At 46.8% G+C, this 20209-nt stretch overlaps 1 protein-coding gene and 1 long non-coding RNA gene across 2 annotated transcripts; one reads left to right on the forward strand and one right to left on the reverse strand.

Annotated features, from left to right (window-relative positions):
• Positions 1-1866: 1866 nt before the first annotated feature.
• On the reverse strand, positions 1867-11744 carry LOC128789857 (uncharacterized). The gene is made up of 4 exons (XR_008431554.1): positions 11659-11744; positions 9340-9504; positions 8447-8606; positions 1867-2249 (listed from the first exon to the last, which is right to left on the reverse strand). It is a non-coding gene; the product is annotated as an uncharacterized LOC128789857 (long non-coding RNA).
• TMX1 (thioredoxin related transmembrane protein 1) lies at positions 11739-18312 on the forward strand. The gene is made up of 8 exons (XM_053946108.1): positions 11739-11937; positions 12038-12153; positions 13167-13212; positions 13770-13898; positions 14770-14815; positions 14894-14995; positions 15273-15345; positions 15717-18312. The coding sequence occupies exons 1-8, from the start codon at positions 11777-11779 to the stop codon at positions 15893-15895; spliced, it is 852 nt and encodes a 283-aa protein (XP_053802083.1). The 5' UTR covers positions 11739-11776; the 3' UTR covers positions 15896-18312.
• The last annotated feature ends 1897 nt before the right edge of the window (positions 18313-20209 follow it).

The following is a 20209-nucleotide window of genomic DNA, read 5'->3' on the forward strand; positions in this document are numbered from 1 at the left end:
CAGGGTTTCTGCTCTTCCCACTGGCCTCTGGCCATGGGGACACAGGGGAAGAGGGAGAGTGACCCCAGAGCTGGGATGGGAACCAGCACCCAGCTGCCTGCTGCTTCCCTGGGAACTGGGATCAGCTCTGGGTTGCAAAAATGGTTTGAGATCATCAAGTCCAACTGTTATTCCAGCACTGCCGAGGCCACCACCAAACCATGTCCCCAAGTGCCACATCCACACAGCTTTGAAATCCCATCCAGGGGTGGGGACTCCACCACCACTCTGGGCTGCACAACCCTTTCCATGAAGAAATTTCCCCTAATGTCCAACTTAAATCTTTCCTGGTGCAACTCGTGACCATTTCCTCTTGTGCTGTGTATTTTATCAGTCCCAAATCCAACCAGGCACCTCCATTTCCAGTGGCATTTTGTCTTTGTGTGGCCTACTGGCACTGCTGGAAGGATTTCAGTCACAACCAACCAGAAAAGCAACCTCGGGATTGCAGCTGCATTTCCCTTTTCACTTGGGCTTTGGATTTTGTTCTGTGAGTTTTTTCAAAGCCTGACATTTCCCTGTGTGACTAAAGAACCTGAAAAACAAAAGGGGGAGGAGATGGCACAGGCAGACATGTGTTGTTGATCAAACCACGATGACAAAGCCCTGCTGAAGCCCCAGCTGGAATTGTGGTTGTACCAAGTGTCCTGAAATTGCCTTCACCTCTTTTCTGCCAGTCAAGAGTAGATTTTTTGTACCAGCTCAGCTGAGATCTCCAAAATCAGGAAGCTCTGAGGAGCTTGGATCTGATCCCACCTCTGCTGCTGACACACACCTTTGGTACCCATCCTTCCCCTGCTCCTTCTCCCACCTTTCATTCCTGTGGGCTGGAGTTCTCTGCATTCCCAGCAGGGGACAGAGCCAGCCCTTCCCTGAGCAGCTCTCCACCACAGACTGGGAAGTGCCTGTCACTCAGCCAGGACAGGCATGCCTGGGAATGCCACCACAGCTGGAACGCGCTCCTGGAAGTCCCCTGTCCACTTTAGAGCCTCTCCCCTGCCCCCTTTTTGGAGCAGAAGCAGAACATTTGGAGCCAGTGGCCTCCTGAGCCTCACACACCGGCTCTTCCTCTCCTGACTTGACTTTCCACCACAGGGATCCAGGAGCCAGAGCTGCCACTCACTGCCACTTGTCTCATCTCCAAAGCACGAGGGACAATCAGCATAATGAGTTCGTTTGCAGTGGAAATCCAGTTACTGTGGGAAGCGTTTCATTAGGGTGGATTTTCTCTGCGGGGAGCCTGCGTGTGGAACAACGGGATTGGGATCGTGGCACCAGTGCCAGCACAGGGCACCAGCCCCGTGTGCCTGGGAATGTGAGGGTGACAAGGTGACAAAGCAGGATGGCACTCCTTGGGTGTGGGGCTCTCAGCTCTGCTGTGACCTGTGCTGTTCCCACAGAGCTGTCTCCTCTCCCTTTCTCATTCAGCTCTAATCCATCTAACCCTGAACTCTGGCAGTGGGAAGCCATTCCCCCTTGTCCTGGCACTCCAGACCCTTGTCCCACGTCCCTCTCCAGTCCTCTTGGAGTCCATTTAGGCACTGGAAGGGGCTCTGAGGTTATAGAATCATAGAATCATTGAATGGTTTGGTTTGGAAGGGACCTTACAGGTAATTTTGTTCCAATCCTCTGCCATTTGCAGGGACACCTTCCCTGGTGACAACTATCCCAGGTTGCTCCAACCCCTGTCCAGTCTGACTTTAGACACTTCCAGGGATCCAGAGGCAGCCACAGCTTCTCTGGACACCCTGTGCCAGGGCCTCCCCACCCTCACAGGGAAGAATTCCTTCCCAATATCCAACTTAAATCTACCCTTTTCCACCTTAAAACCACCCCCCTGCCATCTCATACCTGTTTAAGGCCAGGCTGGATGGGGTTTGGAGCAACCTGGTCCAGTGGAAGGTGTCCCAGTCCATGGCAGGGGTGGAATGAGATGGTTTTTAAGGTCCCTTCCAACCCAAACCACTCCATGATTTTATGATTCTATAGTTCTATTATGAACATGGTGAAATCAACACTTCTAAGGTGTTCAGGAATTACTGATCTGCACAAAATTGCTGCTGCAACCCCACAAACACTGAATAACAATATGAATAAGACTTGGGAGTGATTAAACCTGACTTATCTCACTGCAGCCAGCAGCCAGGCGAGGAGGAAGCAGAAGAGGCAGCATGAGCCATGTCTGTGCAGGAGGTGCTGGATTCCTGGGACTGCTGGGGCACAGAGAGGGAAGGGGAGAGATGGATTTTGCTGAAGAGCAGAGTTCAGCTGCATGGCACTGCCAGTTCCTCTCCCTGCCATGGCTGCCTTGTGTTATGTACCCAGAAAATGAACCCCTTTCTCCTGGGGAGGATTTTATTGCCTGTTTGTTTGCTTGTCTGGAGGTTCAGTTTGATTCCAACAGCACAGGGGGTTGTTGCTGATGTGAAGAAAAGCAGAAATAAATGGAAATGAGAGGCAAGCCTGAGTGCTAGGAAAAGCTGCTCCTTTATGGATTCATTCTATCAAAATTCTTCCTGGCTCCAGCTTCTGGTTTAGATGTTTGATAGAAACCCCTGGGTCCCAATTTCCTGTGTTAGATGTTTGAGTTTCAGACTCTCTCCCATCATTGCACCCTCTCCTCCTGTGGGACAGGAGCCCTTTGCTCACCATGCTGGAATATCGTGCCCAGCTCTGGGGTCCTCAGCACAGGGAAGACAAGGATCTGTTGGAGCGAGCCCAGAGGAGGTCATGGAAATGCTTTGAGGGATGGAACTCTTCTGACAGGCTGGGAGAGCTGGGAGTGCTCACCTGGAGAGGAGAAGGCTCCAGGGAGAGCTCAGAGCCCCTTGCAGGGCCTGAAGGGGCTCCAGGAGAGCTGGAGAGGGACTGGGGACAAGGGATGGAGGGACAGGAGCCAGGGAATGGCTCCCACTGCCAGAGGGCAGGGATGGAGGGGAGATTGGAAATAAATTCCTGGCTAGGAGGGTGGTGGGCCCTGGCCCAGGGTGCCCAGAGAAGCTGTGGCTGCCCTTGGATCCCTGGAAGTGTTCCAGGTCAGGTGGGACAGGGCTTGGAGCACCTTGGGACAGTGGAAGTGTCCCTTGTCATAGGACAAGGTGACCTTTAAGGTCCCTTCCACCCTAAACCAACCAATGCCCTTATGATTTCACATAACCAGATGTCCCCCATGCTTTTCCTTTGAATGCCAAACAAACTCCCCACCTCTTTTCAAACTCTGCAGCAGATTTGGGATTACCACCTCCAGGTCAGCAGGTCCAGGCTGGAGCAGACTCCTGGCAGAGAAGCTTTTCCACTAAGCCTGGATTCTGGGCTGGTTTCTCAATGACATTTTAAGGCAGAGGCAGGTAGGGGTGGTGGGTGAAGGAACATTTTGCATAAACCCACACAGCAGTCACAGCGTGGGCAGCTCCTTCAGGGCTCTTCCCAGCAGGAATGTGGATAAATGTGCCAGAGAGAACCCCCTCTGAGGAACAGGGGACAGAGCTCTTATTACAGAGTCACTGACTCAATTATGCCCTGAAAGCAGATTAAAGTGACTCTGCTTTTACTGCAAAGGGCTGAATAAATCCATATTTTGTTAGTGAAAATAGGTTTCCATTTGAATTTACAGAGGACATAAAGCTCAGCCAGCTCCTCTCTGCAGGTAGCTCAGTGTAACCCCTCGGGCCCTCAGTGACAGCAGCAGAGGAAGGGACAGTGTGACAAAAACAGCCCTCCTGTGAGTGAGCCAGCACGTCCATCCTTATCACAGCTGGTGCCTCGCAGCTCCCTGGGGCCTGGGACTGCAATCCCCACGGCATCAAAGGAAATATTAGTTATAAAAATAACAGGAGAAGTTTTTAGTAAACCTTGCAAGCTGTCTGGTAGAACAAGTGTGGCAAATGCACACCCACTGTATAAAGGCAAAATCACGTGGCCAGGAAAAACAAATGTAAATAAGAAAGGCCAGAGTGAGATCTAAATTCTTCCAGTCTCAGGGAGTTTGGATGTCTGTTGGAATTCTGGATGCTGGGAATTTTAGACTTTCTGTGCTGACAGACTCTGACTACCAGGAGAACACTGCATTTGACCTGAGGCCGTGGAGAAGGCCTCCAAAATTAATTAGTAGCACAAAGCTTTCAAGTGTGTAGTTGATTAGAAGTGTGTAATATCACAAGCTAGAAAACTTAGAGTTTGGAGTTTTAGAATATAGTAATAAAATAGAAGTTTTAAAGCAGAGGCAGGTTGTTCTTTACCTTCTTCTTCCTTCTTCATAGGTTTGGGTAGTATTTTGTAATTAGACAGAATTGTTGTTCTTTACCTTCTTCTTCCTTCTTCTTCATAGGTCTGGGTAGTATTTTGTAATTAGACAGAAGGGCTTTTTTGGATCCAAGTAAGTTCCTGCCATCTTAATCCCAGCCCAGGAGAGCAAATATTCATCAGCACCAGCCAGAAATGGGGCTACTCACAGAAGGCCTGTCCAGGGAGAAAAGTAGGGGAGAATTTTCCATGGAAAATCATGATGTGCTGTTCATCCTCTTGTGAGCCTGACTCAGAGCCCACCAGTGTCAATGAGGAGATATTTGGCTGGACATGCTGGTTCCTTCTGGAAGAACAGTTTTGTTCTCTTGCCATGCTACCACTGTGCTTCTCTTTTGGCTGGAAAAGAGTCACAAGGAGAAATGTTCCCTTGTGCTCAAAGCTGGCGACTTTGGAAGCTCTGTGTGCCTTGCTGGCCTCACCAGGGTCAGGAGTGTCATTCTCTGCCTCCTTAGATGCTCTGGAGCTGTTTCTGTGCTGCTCTGTTTGATTCTTTGAAGCTGAACTCTCCTTTTGAGTTGTTTAAAGAAAAAAATCCCACCAATTTGATTTAAACTCCCTTTTTAAAATGAGGCAGCAGATGGCTTTCTGCCAGCAGCCAGCCAGCCTGGCTCTTTCTGAGGGCACAAAAGCTTCCAGGGTTTTATTTGTGGCACTGCCTGGCATTGTGGGCTTGATCCCAGCAGTGAGGACATGGCTAGAAAGAGGTTGGCATCAATTCCCTGACAGAATTAAACTGAATAGGGATGTAAAGAAAAGGAGGAGTGAGGTGATTCCCCATGAAGAGCACCTGGATGCCTGGGGATATGTGGAAAATCAGCCTATCCCTCTCTCCCCTTGTGCCCACAATGTCCAGGAAGATAATCTCATTTAATCTGATCTAATAATCCAACAGAATCTTCCAGAAGGTCATGACCTGCCTCTCGTCAGCATTAGCTGATACAGTGAAGTAAAGGGCCTGCTACAGATTAAGTCATCTAAAAGAATTATTTTTAGCTTCAAAAGCAACATCACTTCCTTCCCAGCTTCCCAGAAAAACCCCTCCAGCCTCAGGGACTGCAGGGAACACACAGGTTTGATCCTTACTGCCTGCACAAGGCTGGGACTGGCCTGCAGGTGTCTGGGGATGCATCCACACGGAGCACTGGCCACAATAAGCACTTTCTGGTTCTTTTCCCAGCTTCTCAGGCTGGACAGGCTTCCTTTTCCATGGTGGCAGGGAAATGCAAGGTGTGCTGACATCTCTCCCGCCTTGTGGAGTTTTAAGGATAGAATCTGGATCTAAGTGGAATGTTTTTCTGGAGTGTGGAGTTAAATATGTGCTTGTATGGTCTGCTGGAGCTCCTAAATCAGCACAAAAATACCTTCCCAGACCTTGCTCCTGCAAAAGTGACATTTTACAAGGAAACTGTTTTAATATCATTTCCCCCTCCATGTCTTTGGCCACCCTCAGGCAAATTTCTCTGCTGGCCTCAGAGAAACAGGTTTCTTGTCACTAAAACACAGCAAAATGGGCTTCAATCAGCACAACATCTGCTGTCTCCCAGAACCAAGAGCAACCTTCAGGCTGGTGCAAAGGGATGGAAAACCAGCAGGTCAGAAGGGATTGACATCTGGATAAAGAAGGATTTAGAGGGCAGGAAGTGGTCATTTTGATCTGGCTCTCTTTGGCCCATGTTTTTTGCTCTGCACTCTCTGCTTTGTTCATTTTTTGCAGCAAAATCTGCAGAGGAAATGCCAACACCTCAATTTCTAGCTTCCCAACATTTCCCACTGCAATCCTCTGCTTCCAGCCTCTTCTCATCTCCCTGAGCTGAAATCTCGTCTGCTGACGTATTCCAGAACAAATATTCTGGAAGGTTTCTGCCAAAATCAGTTCAGCAGTTGGAGACTGGAGCTGGGGAAAGGAGGAGGTTTGCCTCATGCAATGCTAATTCTCCCCAGGGGTTCTCTGAGGTTGTCTCATTTTTCCTTGATTTTGATTAGAGACTGGAAATTTGGTGGTTTGGCTCTTGCCTTTTCCAAGGTGCTGAACTGTGGCTGCAGGTGGGATGGTGAAAAAAGTGGGATTAAAATCCTGTGATCTGAACAGGAGCTGGAAAATGAAGTTAGTTTTATGCTGAACTCAGCTTTTGCCTCTGGTGGGACAGAAATATTGTTTGTGAAGAGCTGAAACAACAAAGTGATGGGTCAGCCCCTGGGAAAATGAGTAATTCCACATCCAGCACAGGGAAGGAGGTCAGCAGCACACAGGGGAGGGGGCTGAGGAGGAGCTTGCTTTTTAAATACATGAATATTGAATTCCCCTGGGAGGGGAATTCCTCCTGTTCACAGAGTCAGGCAGAGGTCTGAAGGAAAATAAGGACATTCCTTTGCTAATTATTTTTAAGGTGTGATACATGTGCTGTGAGGGGAGAGCCAGAGGGTGGCAGAATGCTGGGAGAGGGTCAGGAGATGGGGTGGGGGCTGAGAGCTGGAAAAAGAGGGTTTGGAAAGAGAGCAGAGGGACAGCTACTGGCACTGGGCCAGTTCTCAGCTGCTCCTCCCTAAAGTGCCAAACATGGAATTAGAAAAGAAGATTTGAGGAGTCCAAGGTGTTAGAAAAGAGAGCAGAAGGGTTCATGCAGGAGAAGCAATGAGAGCTGCTCAGCTCAGCTCAGCCACCAGTCCTGGTTGCAGGGACAGGACAGGAGCCTTGACACTTCTCCCCACATTTATATCCCAATCCCAAAGCAAACCCTACCTGGATGGCCCCAGAGATGTCCCCAGCCCCAAAAGGCAAAGCAGAAGGGGAAGTGGAGGCCAGGGATGCAAGGTGGCCTTGCAGAATAAGGGATGAATCCTCAGGGGAACAGAACCTCTTTGACACAGGATTTGATACAGAAGAAGAGATAAAAACTACTTTGGAGCAGAGCACAGAAGAGCTAAAGCTAATGAATGAGACAATATTAATTGTCTGAAACCCAATCTGCTCGACTTCTGGTTTACAAAGATCTCTCCCTACTTTAGTTCCCATGGTAACTCCTGTGCAGAACCACACTTTTCTGCATCATCTCCACAGAGTTTAAAGCAATTTTGTAATCCAGTCAAATGGGAAAGAGAGAATTTGTTTGGGCATTGAGGAAACTGCTGCACACAGTAATGAGGAGAGGCCACACTCACAATTACGACCCCAGAGAGACACTTCATTACTGAATAATTAGCAGTTACTGGGGTTTCTTAGCCCAGAGAGGATTGTGAGAATAATTCCGAAGTCTTCCATGTGGTTTTCCAAAGTGGGAAGCAGCAAACTGGTTGTGGGAAACTCTCTGCTCCCAAAAACCTGAACTCTTGAACACTGTGGGCCCTGTGAGGCCTGGCTGAGGCAGCTCAGGTGCTGTGGAGCAGAAGGAATGGGCCAGTTGGATGGGAATGTGCTCTCCGGGGGGGGTTTCCAAGCAGGAGGAGGGGATTCTGTTAATCCTTCCCACATGGACAGTGGGGAATGTTCACATGCACCAAGCCCAGTGTGGCTCCTGAGAAGTCACTGACACTTCTGGGGGTTTCAGTCCAGGATGAATTATTTCCTGTGAAATACAGGACTTTTCTGCGGAAAAAAAGCATTCATGTGTGGATAGAGTTCCTGGAGTGAAATCCTGAGCCACAAAGCAATAATTACATCTTCACTTTTATTTTTTTAATGTTGATGCCCAGAAAACTGCTCTGAGTGGAATTCTAGATGCCAACTTTCCCAAAAGGATGAAGCCAGGAAACAGTTCACTCTAACTAGACAACTCATGAAATTCACAGACATTTGGTATTTTTGTAACCCCAACCTTGCTCAAATTGTGGTTGTGTGTTGGTGTGAGCACAAAATCCCCTTCACCTTAGCAAAACCACCTAGAAAAAATTAGCCAGGATCAGTTTTGCTTCCTGAAGCACTACAAAATGCAGCTCCAGGCCTGGCTGGGACTTTTTGGGACAGCCTGGTTTCACCTTGGGCTTTAGGACAATGACTTCATGTCTCCTGCCTCACATGATCACACTCAGGAAAGCTCTCTGCATAATCTCTTGGCATTTCAGAAATGCAGGAGCTGTAAATGAGGTCAGGGCTCTGATGCTGTACCTGATCCAGGGACTGCAGAGCTTGGAATCATCACTTGGCCAAACCTCTGCTCTCTTCAAGTGGCCCTTCAAAAGGTCAGCCCCATGTGGGCAAGAGTTGGGCTCCTGCAGCTCGTTCATCTGGTTTAGTGCTCAGCTCATCCTCAGGACATGTAAAGGTGCTTAAAAAACAGAGGGAAAAAAAAAGATAAAATAAGGAAAAATAGAACTGCTTGTTTGCTCCAATTTAGAATATAAATGAATCAACATTCTGCAAAAAAGAAGCCCAGTGAGTCAATTTGTGTGCCATTTTTTAAAGTGGTTTTGAGCACTTGCAGAAGGGATTGAGTTTGTAGAATTTGTTCATCTCTGTGGCTTTAGCTTTGGGGACAACATTGAGGCATTCCAGTGTTCAAGTATTTTTTATTTTTATTTTCAGCTCAACAGAAAGCAAAGCCCAAAGGGAGCTGAGTCTTTTCCTTTCTACTCCTACCTGCAGCATCTGATTTTATGAGGCACAGACATCAAGAAAAGATGATTTCTTGATGACACAGGCCTCTCTTATTTCATCATCCTTCATCTTGTATCAAACCCCAACAGCTCTGTGGACAGGAGAATATATCCCAGAATGGTTTGGGTTGGAAACACCTCAAAATCCACCTTGTTCCAACCCCCTGCCCTGGGCAGGGACACCTTCCACTAGATCAGGTTAAGGTTTTCATATTTTCCCTCTGTCAAACAATTATCTGGGCTTGTGCTTCTTCCTGTGCATCACCAGTGCTCACTCTAAATGGACAATTCTTTTCATGAAACTTAAAGACTCTCTGGTGGTGGTACCTTTGTAACCCCAACCTCGATCAGTTTCTGGTTGTGTGTTGGTGGGAAGGTTTAAACTGACCAGAAAATCCTCTTTACCTTAGGAAAACAACCTAAACCACGAGTTCTTGGATAAGGAAAAAGCCCTGATAGACGATGAGGTGTCCTCAGCAGGAAATCCAGGTAATTTCTAACCAAAAAGGATTTTCTTCCTTCACTCTTTCCCTTTAGAAGCAGCCTCAACTCTGCCTCTGTGTGGCAGCACTGAAAAAGAACACGGAAAAGAATGAAAGATGTGTTTCTTTCTTAAGGTCACTTGGTTATAAACTCTCTCTTTATCCTGCCATGAGCCTTGAGAGATGAGGCAGATATTTCTCCTGTCAGCTTGGGAGGGCTGAGGGGAGCAGGCTGGAGGAAGATGCCTCAAAGATAAGGGTAAGGCTTTCTTGTTCTCAAAACTTTACAAAGAAACAAGACAATGCCAATGTCATATTAATAACTGAGATAAAAGTAGTTCAGAGCAGTGATTACACTTAAAATAATTCCTGGAACCAAGCAGGGGAGGTATGAAGTCATAATTTTCAGGGTCTTTCAAGCTGTTCCCATAGGGATCTCAGTGTGCCTTTGAAGAAATCTTTTTATTCACAGTGGTAAATTTATTTACACATGGTTACACAACACGGTTTTATGCACTTATTCCTCAACACATCTCAAATTATCAGGGATAGTCACAGAATGCACAGAACTGTTTAGGTTGGAAAAGACCTTCAGGATCATTGAGTCCAGTTGTTACCCAGAGACAGCTCTTTGCATTTCACCTGATTGCTGATGCAGAACAGAATATTCATGGATTATCAATAACAAATTTCAAAAATTCAATTATGCCTAAACCAGCAGTCAGCAGAGTGCTGCAAGCAGTGATTTATTCCTGAGTGCTGAATCAATGAATAGCAAGTCCTAAATAATGCCTGTTCTCCTACAGACAGGAACATACACGTTGTACTATAGAAAAAAATGCTCAAATAAGGAAAAATTAAAAAAAAAAAACAACAAAACAACAACCCAAATGCTGATTTTTTCTTTTTTTTTTTTTTTTTCCTTCTCTGCACTGCTCAATGGCTGCCAAGGCTCTGAACTGTGGGATATGAAATTATGGCAAAGGGGTAGGCAAAGAAATTATCCAGGCAGGAGAGGGAAGGTGACATTATCACAGGAGCTGGGGAAAAAAATGGGTTAAAGAAAGTACGTGCATATGGAAAAAGAGGTTCCTTCCCTGGAAATGCTTCGGGTGGTGAGAGACAGGAATGAGTTGGTGTGGGATTTGTTTGCCTGTTAACATTGACCTTCTCCCTGACTCCTGCTTGAGAATTAATCACTCAGGTGCTGTTACTTTCTGCTGCAAGTAAAGATCACAGAATCATGGAATGGTTTGGGTTGGAAGGGGCCTTAAAATCACCCAGTTTCACCCCGTGCCATGGGCAGGGACAACTTCTACCACCCCAGGTTACTCCAAACCCCAATGTCCAGCCTGGCCTGGGACACTTCCAGGGATCCAGGGGCAGCCACGGCTGCTCTGGGCAGCAGCAGGGGGAAGCTGTGGCTGCCTCTACCCCAGACACACAGGTTGGATGGAGAAGGGACTGTGGAGAAACATTGGGGGTGATGGTTAATGAAAAACTCAACATGAGCCAGCAGCGTGCGCTCCCAGCCCAGAAACCAATGGCCCCCAAATTTGGGGAGGACACTGAGGGGCTGCAGAGTGTGCAGAGAACGGAGCTGGGGAAGGGGCTGGAGCTCCAGGAGAGGCTGAGGGAGCTGGGAAGGGGCTCAGCCTGGAGCAAAGGAGGCTCAGGGGGGACCTTGTGGCTCTGCACAGCTCCTGCCAGGAGGGGACAGCCGGGGGGGTCGGGCTCTGCTCCAGGGAACAGGGACAGGACAAGGAGAAATGACCTCAAGTTGTGCCAGAGAGGGTTTAGGTTGGATATGAGGAAGAATTTCTTCACAGGAAGGGCTGTCAAGCACTAGAAGGGGCTCATCAGGGAATGGTGGTGCCCAAGGAATTCCTGGATGTGGCACTCAGAGCTCTGGGCTGGGTGGAGATCGGGCACAGCTTGGACTCAACGACCTCGGAGATCATTTCCAACCTCGGTGATTCTGCGATAACGAGTAAAGAGTGCAAACTGAAAGAAGGGAAATTTAGGACATATGGAAGAAATCCTTCCCTGTGAGGGTGCTGAGGCCCTGGCACAGGTTACCCAACCATCCGCGGCCGCCTCATCCCCGCAAGCGTCCATGGCCAGACCGGCCGAGTCTTGCAGCACCCTGCTCTGGGCGCGCCTGCCCATGGCAGGGGGGTGGGACGAGCCGGGATTGCAGATCCCTTCCCATCCCCACCATTCCAGGACTGCAATCCCTAACCATTCCAAGCCCTTCCGCCGCCCGCCGCCGCCCGGCTCCCCGGTCCCGCCTCCCCGCGCTCCGCTGAGGGCGGGCCCGCCCGTGACGCGGCGGCAAGGCGGAACGGGGGGGGGCCAAGATGGCGGCGCTGGGCCGCGCGCGGGCCGCGCTGAGGGCTCCGCTCTGCGCTCTGCTGTGCCTGGCGCTGGCGGCCGCCGCCCGGGGCAAGCCGAGCCCCGTGAAGGTGCTGTCGGACGGGATGTGGCGGGAGCTGCTGCACGACGAGTGGATGGTGGAGTTGTGAGTGGGGAGCGGCTCGCTGGCGGTGCCCGGGGGGTGGGGGGGTGGGGGGTGTTGTGTGTGGGGTGCGTGTGGTGACAGCGCTGTGCTGCTCCCACAGCTACGCGCCCTGGTGTCCCGCCTGCGAGAACCTGCAGCCCGAGTGGGAGAAGTTCGCCGAGTGGGGAGAGGACCTAGGGGTGAACGTGGCCAAAGTGGATGTGACGGAGCAGCCGGGTGAGAGGGGCTGGAAAGGGCTCCTGAACCGCCCGGGATTTGGGGAGCTGAGGGCTCTGGGGGTGCTCATCTCCAGTGTGTGCTTGTGGGAGGCAGGCAGAATTAACAGGGATAATGAGAGTGTTTTACTCATCTCTACCAAAGGCACGTTGCTGTGTGACTAAACGCCCTAATCATGCTTAATAGAGCCCCAGAATGTTTTGGTTGGGAGGGACCTTGGAGATCATCCCCATTGCACCCCCTACCACACCTTCCACCATCCCAGGGTGTTCCGAGCCCTGTCCAGCCTGCCCTTGGACACTTCCAGGGATGCCGGGGCAGCCACAGCTGCTCCGTGCCAGGTTTCACACAGGAACCTCCAGCTCTCCTCACAGGGAGGAGACTCTCAGATAGTAGATAAAATAAATACAATTGAGTGAACGGAATAAATAAAATGGGTAGACTATAATAGATCAAAAGAATGAGAGGTTTTCTCCAGAGCAGGATCTCAAGGAGATTTTTGGCCGTGCTTTTTTAAGCAAAAAACAAAGTTTCAGCCCTGCCATTCCAGTTTATCCTTTGGGTGGTAGAAGGGAGTGCAAACAATCTTCTCTCCTTCTGCTGAGACTCTCCTGAAACTTTCCTGTCCGTGTGGGATTTGTAAATCTGGCCCTTCCCCATGCTGGTCTCTTTCTCCAGAGTCACTTTACTTTTGAAGCTTGCCTCACTTGGGTTATTTCCTTCAGGGTTTCTGGAGGCTGCAGATCATGTGTGCAAAGGAGAGCATCTCCCTCTTAGGAGCTGAAGTCAAAACAGTCCAATAGAGCAGTTATCCCTGGATATCTCATTTTCCCCATTTTACTCTTTGTCCAGAGACCTTTTTTTTTAGTGTGTGCTGCTTTGACATGCACAAGGTTGTGTTGGGTTGCATGGAAAGATTGATGCCTAGGCCTGCAGTTGTATTTGGGGTGCTGCAACATTTCTTGCCTCTTTTTTTTTTTCCATTAAAATACTCAAAATAACTTTTCTTACAGGGTTAAGTGGGCGATTTATCATCACAGCTCTCCCTACCATCTATCAGTAAGTATGCACTTTTTTTTTGGGGTGAGAGTGAGCATTTTTTTTCCTCTTTTTTGGGGGGGGGCAAATAAATGAGATTTATTATGCTCTTTAAGAATAGGAGCTGCTTTTCACTGGCACAGCCACTGTCTCACCTGCTGCGACCTTGTGCTGCCAGAGGATTTCTTTTCCTTTCCCTTCAGGCCTTATTTATTCTGCCTTTTCATGGGTGTTTCTGTTTTGCAATCCTTTCTCTGTAGGCTGATCTTCAGTGCAGGTGTGTGGCAAGGGCTTTAGGAAGATCATTATCTTTTTTTTTTTTTTTTTTTTTTTTAATGGAATCACAGCCTAAAGCTAGCCGAGGTGTTCGTGGAGTCAGTGTTCTGGAAATAACTTGGACTTAGTCCAGGTGTTTGGAAAATATTTCTCAGAGGCAATATCAGCTAAAAAAAAAAGTTAACACTGAAAAAGTGAATGTGTAAAAAAATAGACAAGGTGATGGGAGGGGGAAACAAATGCTGCACTTGGTGCTTGGATCATATAAAATAAAGGATTTTGGTGGTGGTGTTGTTTTACAGCTGCAAAGATGGAGAGTTCAGGAGATACCAGGGAGCAAGGACCAAAGCTGCCTTCATTAATTTCATCAGTGACCAGGAGTGGAAATCCATTGAACCAGTGTCCTCCTGGTTTGGTCCTTCCTCTTTCCTGTAAGTTTTGGGTTGGTTTTTTGTAAGAATTTATGATCAGATGTCCTGAGGTGTGTCCTGCTCCCTGTTCCCAGCTCTGTGTGGGCAGGAGCTGTGTGAATGTGGTGGGTGGGTGGGTGTCCTAATTCTTCCTCAGCTGTGGGAGGGTTGTCACCATAGCAGAGGTGACCTGAGCCTTGTCACCATAGCAGAGATGTCCCCAGCAAGGTTTACTTCAAGGCTTGAAGAGGTTTCTTGTTTCCTAAACTCTTGTAGGGACCTTGCTGACCCTTGAAGTTGTTTGGTCTCTGTGGCACTGAGATGGTTTTGCCCAGCTAAATCCTAGGAAATTCCTTCCACTGTCTGGAGGAGATCACAAGGAAATCACAGAGGGATTCTCCATCAGGAACTGGCAGGAAAAAGGGGTTCCAACTGTCAGGAGGGAAATTTAGGTTTGATATATGGAAGGAATTCCTGGCAGTGAGGGTGGTTCTCTTACAAAGTATTATCCCATACCAAGGAATGTGTGAAACTGGGTATTAACTCAGCATTAGCAAGTTCTCTATTATTTTCTGTATTTAGACACCAAACTTAAATGTCTGAGAATCTCTCAGCTCTTATAACCTGATTTTCTTTTAGTAGCTTAATTTTTTTGTTTTAATAAAACCTCCAGATGCTTCTTTCTTAACATCTTCACTGGAGTTCCAGCTGCCTTCTCACAGAGCATTGGTCCAGCTAGAACAGTAAAGGGACTTGAAATTCACATGTCAGCAGATCCAAGTTAAAGACATTTGGGAATTTGTAGCTGTCCCTGAATGAGCTGAGGTTGTTTCACACAGGTTTGAGGCTGATTTTAAGCTGTTCTCAGTTCCTCTTCTCTGCTTTGTTTCAGGATGAGCAGCATGTCAGCGTTGTTCAAGTTGTCCATGTGGATCAGGGTATTTGCTTACATCTCCACTTCATTTCATCTCAATGTGAAATCCAGCTCTTCCTGAAATTATTCTCTTTTATTCCAGCACGGCCATGGCTATTTAACAGAAAACCTTGGAATACCAGTGTGGGGCTCCTATGCTGTTTTTGGATTGGCAACTCTGTTCTTAGGAATGGTCCTGGGACTTGTAAGTGCAGTCCTTGGGGCTGGTTGTGACTTTGTTACTCTGCTGCTGCCTCTACCTCAGGTTTGGGGTGGCTTTTGGGGTGCCCTGAGCTGGAACACAGGCATGGGGAGCAGGAGGGAGCCCCCATAATCCAAGGGGAAATGGTCACACCGAGTGTGGGGCTGGGTGGGATCCACCTGAGGGGAAATGGTTAGGCTTGATCTTGAAATTTTCCAGCCTAAACCATTCCAATGTGCAGAATGTTTGGGAGTTCCACCTCGGGTTTCTTTGGTTTCAGATGATGGTGTTCCTGGCAGACTGCATCTGTCCCTCCAAAAGGCACAGACCACCACAGCTCCAGCCTCAGTCAAGTAAGCCCACAGCAAACTTCTATTTCAGTGAAGCTGTTTGGTAAATCTCATTTATGGAAAATATTAAAGAAATCCTGGTGTCTGTGGCATGGAGTGTAGAGCTTTGCATTTGGGGTTGATGCCTCATCCTTAGGGTTTATAGTGCGTTGGGATTTTCTGTTTAGTAAAGCTGGGGCATTTTTAAAACTGGTTTTAGGGATAGGAAAAAAAAAATTGAGAGCATTTTCATACCTGCAAGACAAAATTCGTCATGGGCAGGGAGAGAAAATTGAGTGGAGCTCTCAGTGTTGCTGTGCTTGCCCGTGATGTTAAAAAAAGTGCATTTTACTTGGGAATGGTATTTATTTGTGTGTTTTTCCTTTCTCCTTGAGGGAAACAAGGTCCAGAGCCAGCTCATCTGCTGAAAAACAGGTATGAAGAGCAAGAAGCAGATGAGGGAGATGTCTCAGATGATGCAACAGAGGGAAAGGAGGGGAGAAAGAGAGACTCATCCCCAGGTGGTGTCCGGCAGCGCCCCGTGCCCAGTGCTGCTCCACTGGAGAAATCTTAGCTGCATTTGCACCAGGATTAGTGCTTGAGTCAGCCACTCAAAGGGAGATCAGTGTCAAATCCTCCAGCTGAAGAGAAGAATGACTCCTGGCTTGGTAATGTTGCTGCATTTCTTGAATTCGGAGGAAATAATAATAAAATAAAAAAGCATCAGGTATTCCAAAGGAAAACTCGCTGTTGCAAATAGTTGGAACTTCTCCTGCCTCTGTGCAGAGGAGTGCCAAGGAATAATTGCTGTGGCTTCTGGACTGATTTGTTCCCCAGGGATAATTTGGAAGAGAATGTAAACCAGAGTCATTCTTCCATTAGGGAGCATTAGCAAGGAAAACGCACTCACCTGGTTGTTGGTTAAACCTCCCAAAAGGTTCCCTGTTCTTATACTGTTTTTCAGTATAGATCTCTCTAGCTGTGCCCTGAAGAAACGCTGAGGGGAAAAGTTCCTTTAGTTATGGAACTAAAATTCCTTTAGTTTAGGCTTTTTACATGACAAAAACTGCTTTTTGCTATGACAATGAGAGCTACAACCCCCCCCCCAACCTTTTTTCATACAAAGAGCTGATGGAACTTAGCACAAGCACTGTGCAGTGGGATCCTCTGGCTGACCAGAAACCTGCTGCTTGCATCCATTTCTTCCAGAAAAGGCTGTAGAAAACTCTCTGAGCTTCTTGGCAAAGTAGTTTTTCTCTAGCAACAAGTGACAAGCAGCACCTTGAAGTCTTGTCTGGCTCTGTGACTCCACGTGGCAATAGTTTACATGCAGGGTTCTCTGTGCAAATCCTCTCCATTCCTCCTCCTGGATGCCAGCAAGACTCTGCTTGTTTTTAATCCATCATTTCTTATTCAAATCTTGCTGCAAATCCATGCAGGCTGTACCTGGCCTGAAGTTAAAATAACTCCTTTCTATTTCTTCTACAGAACCTTTTTTTTTTTCCTCCTGTTTTCACAAAACCATTTTGGAACATTAAACCTGAATTTTTTCTTTAAAAAGAAAAAAAGGAGTTTACTCTTGTCTGTATGGTGTTTGTTTTCACTCTGTATAGAAATAAAAAGAATGCACATGCCCATTGGACCAATGTTGTAAAGAGTTTTCCATATTTTTCTGACTAAATTCCAAAGTTTTTGCAAGGGAAGCATGAGCTTAATACTGAGCACATTTAGATTTTTTTGACAAGCCTGTTTTGATTTTTTTTTGTTTGCTTGTTTAGCTTTATGGGTTTTTAGCTTTTATTTGTAGTTATTTAGGTTTTTTTAGTGTGTAGTTTTTATTTGTAGTTATTTAGTGGGGTTTTTTTTTTAATTGTTCATCTGATTTCTTCCCCCCCTTTTTTTTTTTTCTTTTCTCTACATTGGTGCTCTGGAATGACTTGACTTCAGTGCTGTGTTAGAAAGATAAACTGATGTTTGAAAGGGAGGTTTTGGCTGAAATCTGAGTGTCCCTCTCCATTTTTAAAGCTAAAACCTCTCCTGGTGTTGGAGTGAAGAGCACTGTGTGCCAGAATTGCCCTCAAGGTGTTGGTTTTGTGGAATTGCCTTAAATTCTCTAAAAGTTCCCATCTCTTAGCCTATGGTACTCATAAATAAAGCAATAAATAAATAAATACTGAGGAGAAGTAGTAGCACTGTCTTTGATCAGTGGTGGTTTTGCAGTTTGGAGAGGGCTTGAGAAGACAGAAATGTTGTAGCTGGTAGGAAAAAGTATTGAATTGTTTCAAGAGCTGAACTCTGCTCACTCCACTTGGGATATATTTAAATGTGGCTTTTCTAAGTGCAGAGGTTTCTAATTCTTCAGTTCCAACCAAACTTGGTGCAATAGAGAGAGGACACCCTGCTGACTTGTGGCTAACTTTGTTTTAAAAGAACACCCAACCTTTCCTTTGTGCTGCTGGACTTGTGGGCTCCTGCTTGAACAAGAACTTCCAGTATAAATTGACTTTTTTTTTTTTTTTTTTTTTTTCTCTGCCTGCTGCTCACTTCTCCCTGCCTTAGGCACAGAACCAAATCCCAAACCTGCCTCGTAGGGGAGACTGTTCCCAGCTGGAATCCAGCCCCTGTGTGTAACTCCTGCTTGGATTACCCACAGGCAGCCTGTGCTGATCTCTGCTAATCTCACCCTTCATATTTTGCATCATATTATGGTTTTGTCCTGTGAATATTTAAGTTCCTTGATTGATTTTTTTTTTTTTGTTTTAAAAATGTCTATTCCAAAGATGTTTACTGAGGCTGAGTGGTGTAACCTGAGTGTAAGAGCCTGTCCTTTGTGTGTTTTGATGTTGCTTGAGTATCAGTTTTGTAAAAACCAGACTGCCCTTTCCATATCACCTGGACCAGGCCTGTTTCATTCCAGAAAGAATTAATTATAATAATGTAACAATAATTTTTCAGAGAGTCTTCAAGTAAAAAATAACCACCAGCTTTGGATTCCTGTGTTTATGTCTTTTTTTTTTTTTTTTTTCTTGCTGCTTAGTGATGAAACAGCTGCTTCCATGGATAAAAATTGTAACCCTGATGCTAAAAAAAATGGTTTTTTGGAAAAGTCAGGAGTGAATAATAATTCAAAGTAAAGCTGCACTGAGTGGTTTTTAGTCAAGACTGGCTTGGGTACCTCATTTTGGTAGATGGTTCCAATGGTTTGGGAAGGAGCTTTCACTCATGCCAGGCTTAGCCAGAAATGGTAATAAAATGTGGGTTTGTGTAGCAAAAAACGTAGGCTGGAGTTGACAAATGATGTTTAAAATTCATTTTTTTTGGTGATTCTTTCCTGTGGTTGCTTAAAGCGCCTGTGAGGGGTGCGGGAACTGCAGCTGGGCCCTCCCTGGCCCTCCCACACTGCATCCAACCCCAGCAGCTGCAGGGATCAACACTGTGGGATTAATCTTGGAGTGGGAAGCTTAATTCCAACCGGTGGCAGCTCTGAAGGGAAAGAGGCTTCTTGGGGAGGAGGCAAATCCAGACAAGGAATGCTCAGAGCATTCTGAGTAACAGCCAGCCTGTTCCTTCCCTCCCCTCCCTCCCTGCCCTTGGGAATGGCTGGTAGCTCTGCATGTGGAAATGGAATTTTCTGGAAGAGTGCAATAATGCTCTCAGGCTCCTCCCAGACACGAGTAAGGAGTTGAGAATTCCACAGGCACTCAGGAGATGCTCACAGAAACCTCGCTCCCCTCCTCTTCACTCAGTGTGTTACATCCAACAGGGAATAATAGCAGAAGGAAAAGAAAACGGGGAAAACCAAGGGAAAAAAAAAAAAAAAAAAGCAAGGGAAAGGTCACACTGAAATATTTTTAGGTATTAAAATGGTTGGGAGTGGCCTGATAGGAAAGAAACATTCTGGGAATTGGTGTTTGCCAGATTGCCCAAGGTTGGGTTGGAAATCAGTGGTTTCAGTTGTGATAATGCTTGAGGGGGAAGGAGACATTTCAGTGTTTAGCACTGGTTTAGAAACACCAAATACAATCTCAATTTTAAGGTTTCTTTGCTTTAAGAAGGGGGAATTGTCTCTCCTGCAGGTGTCTTGTTCTTGGTTTCACCTGAACAACATCACCTTTGGCCTTTCCCTGAGTTTATTCCATGGCTGATTCCCCACTCTTGGACCAGCTTCTCTTTACCTTCCAAACTCCCTACCTTGATTAATCCAGTGACTTTCTAGAAGAATTTCTGCCTGGACCTGCCTTTTCCCCTCACTTTTCCCTGCTTGAAGCTTCCCAGCCACAAATTTCACTTCCATGTAGCGTTGCTTACAGAAATTCCCTTTCACTGCAAGGCAGATCCAAAAGGACAACTTGTAGGTCCTGGAATTCTGCCTGCCCCAGGTGGGTTCCCAAAAAACGGGAGGAATCCTGGGCAGGAGGGGTTGAGGTGGATGTGGTGGATGTGTGAGTGATGTCCTTGAAGTGAGGGCAGGTTCTGAAATCCCTGTGAACACCAGAAGGGGAAAAGCACCAGTGAAATCTGTGTGTGTCTAAAAGGTTTTTTTTTTTAAATTAAATTACGACTCTTCAAAGACTTTTAAAGTGCAAAATGAGAAAACATCAATGCAAGGTCACTATTAAAGATAATATTTTTCTCAGCTGTGCTTTTTTTTCCAGAGTCTTTGTTTTGCTGAGCCTGGACCTCAATGCCCTTTTCCCCCTCTTTTATGTGACTGCTGATTCCTCAGCAAGATTCTCGCTGAATTTTCCTTTAAATTCCTTGGCACGTGGATGTATCGAGAATCAAGAAAAAGGTGTGTTCAGAGTAAAGATTTCTGGGATAAATGGTTCTCCAAGGATAAGTAGCCATTTCTCCCTCTTCCTCCTTTTCTCATCCCCTTGTCAAATAT

This window comes from Vidua chalybeata, chromosome 6 (genome assembly GCF_026979565.1).
Source record: "Vidua chalybeata isolate OUT-0048 chromosome 6, bVidCha1 merged haplotype, whole genome shotgun sequence".
NCBI lineage: Eukaryota > Metazoa > Chordata > Aves > Passeriformes > Viduidae > Vidua > Vidua chalybeata.

Bases quoted from the DNA above. Each gene is read 5' to 3' on its own strand.
- TMX1 (XM_053946108.1), top strand. From the start codon at position 11,777: ATGGCGGCGCTGGGCCGCGCGCGGGCCGCGCTGAGGGCTCCGCTCTGC. The intron at 13,899-14,769 runs GTAAGTTTTGGG...GCTTTGTTTCAG, and splicing joins TTTGGTCCTTCCTCTTTCCT to GATGAGCAGCATGTCAGCGT. The intron at 14,816-14,893 runs GTATTTGCTTAC...CTTTTATTCCAG, and splicing joins AGTTGTCCATGTGGATCAGG to CACGGCCATGGCTATTTAAC.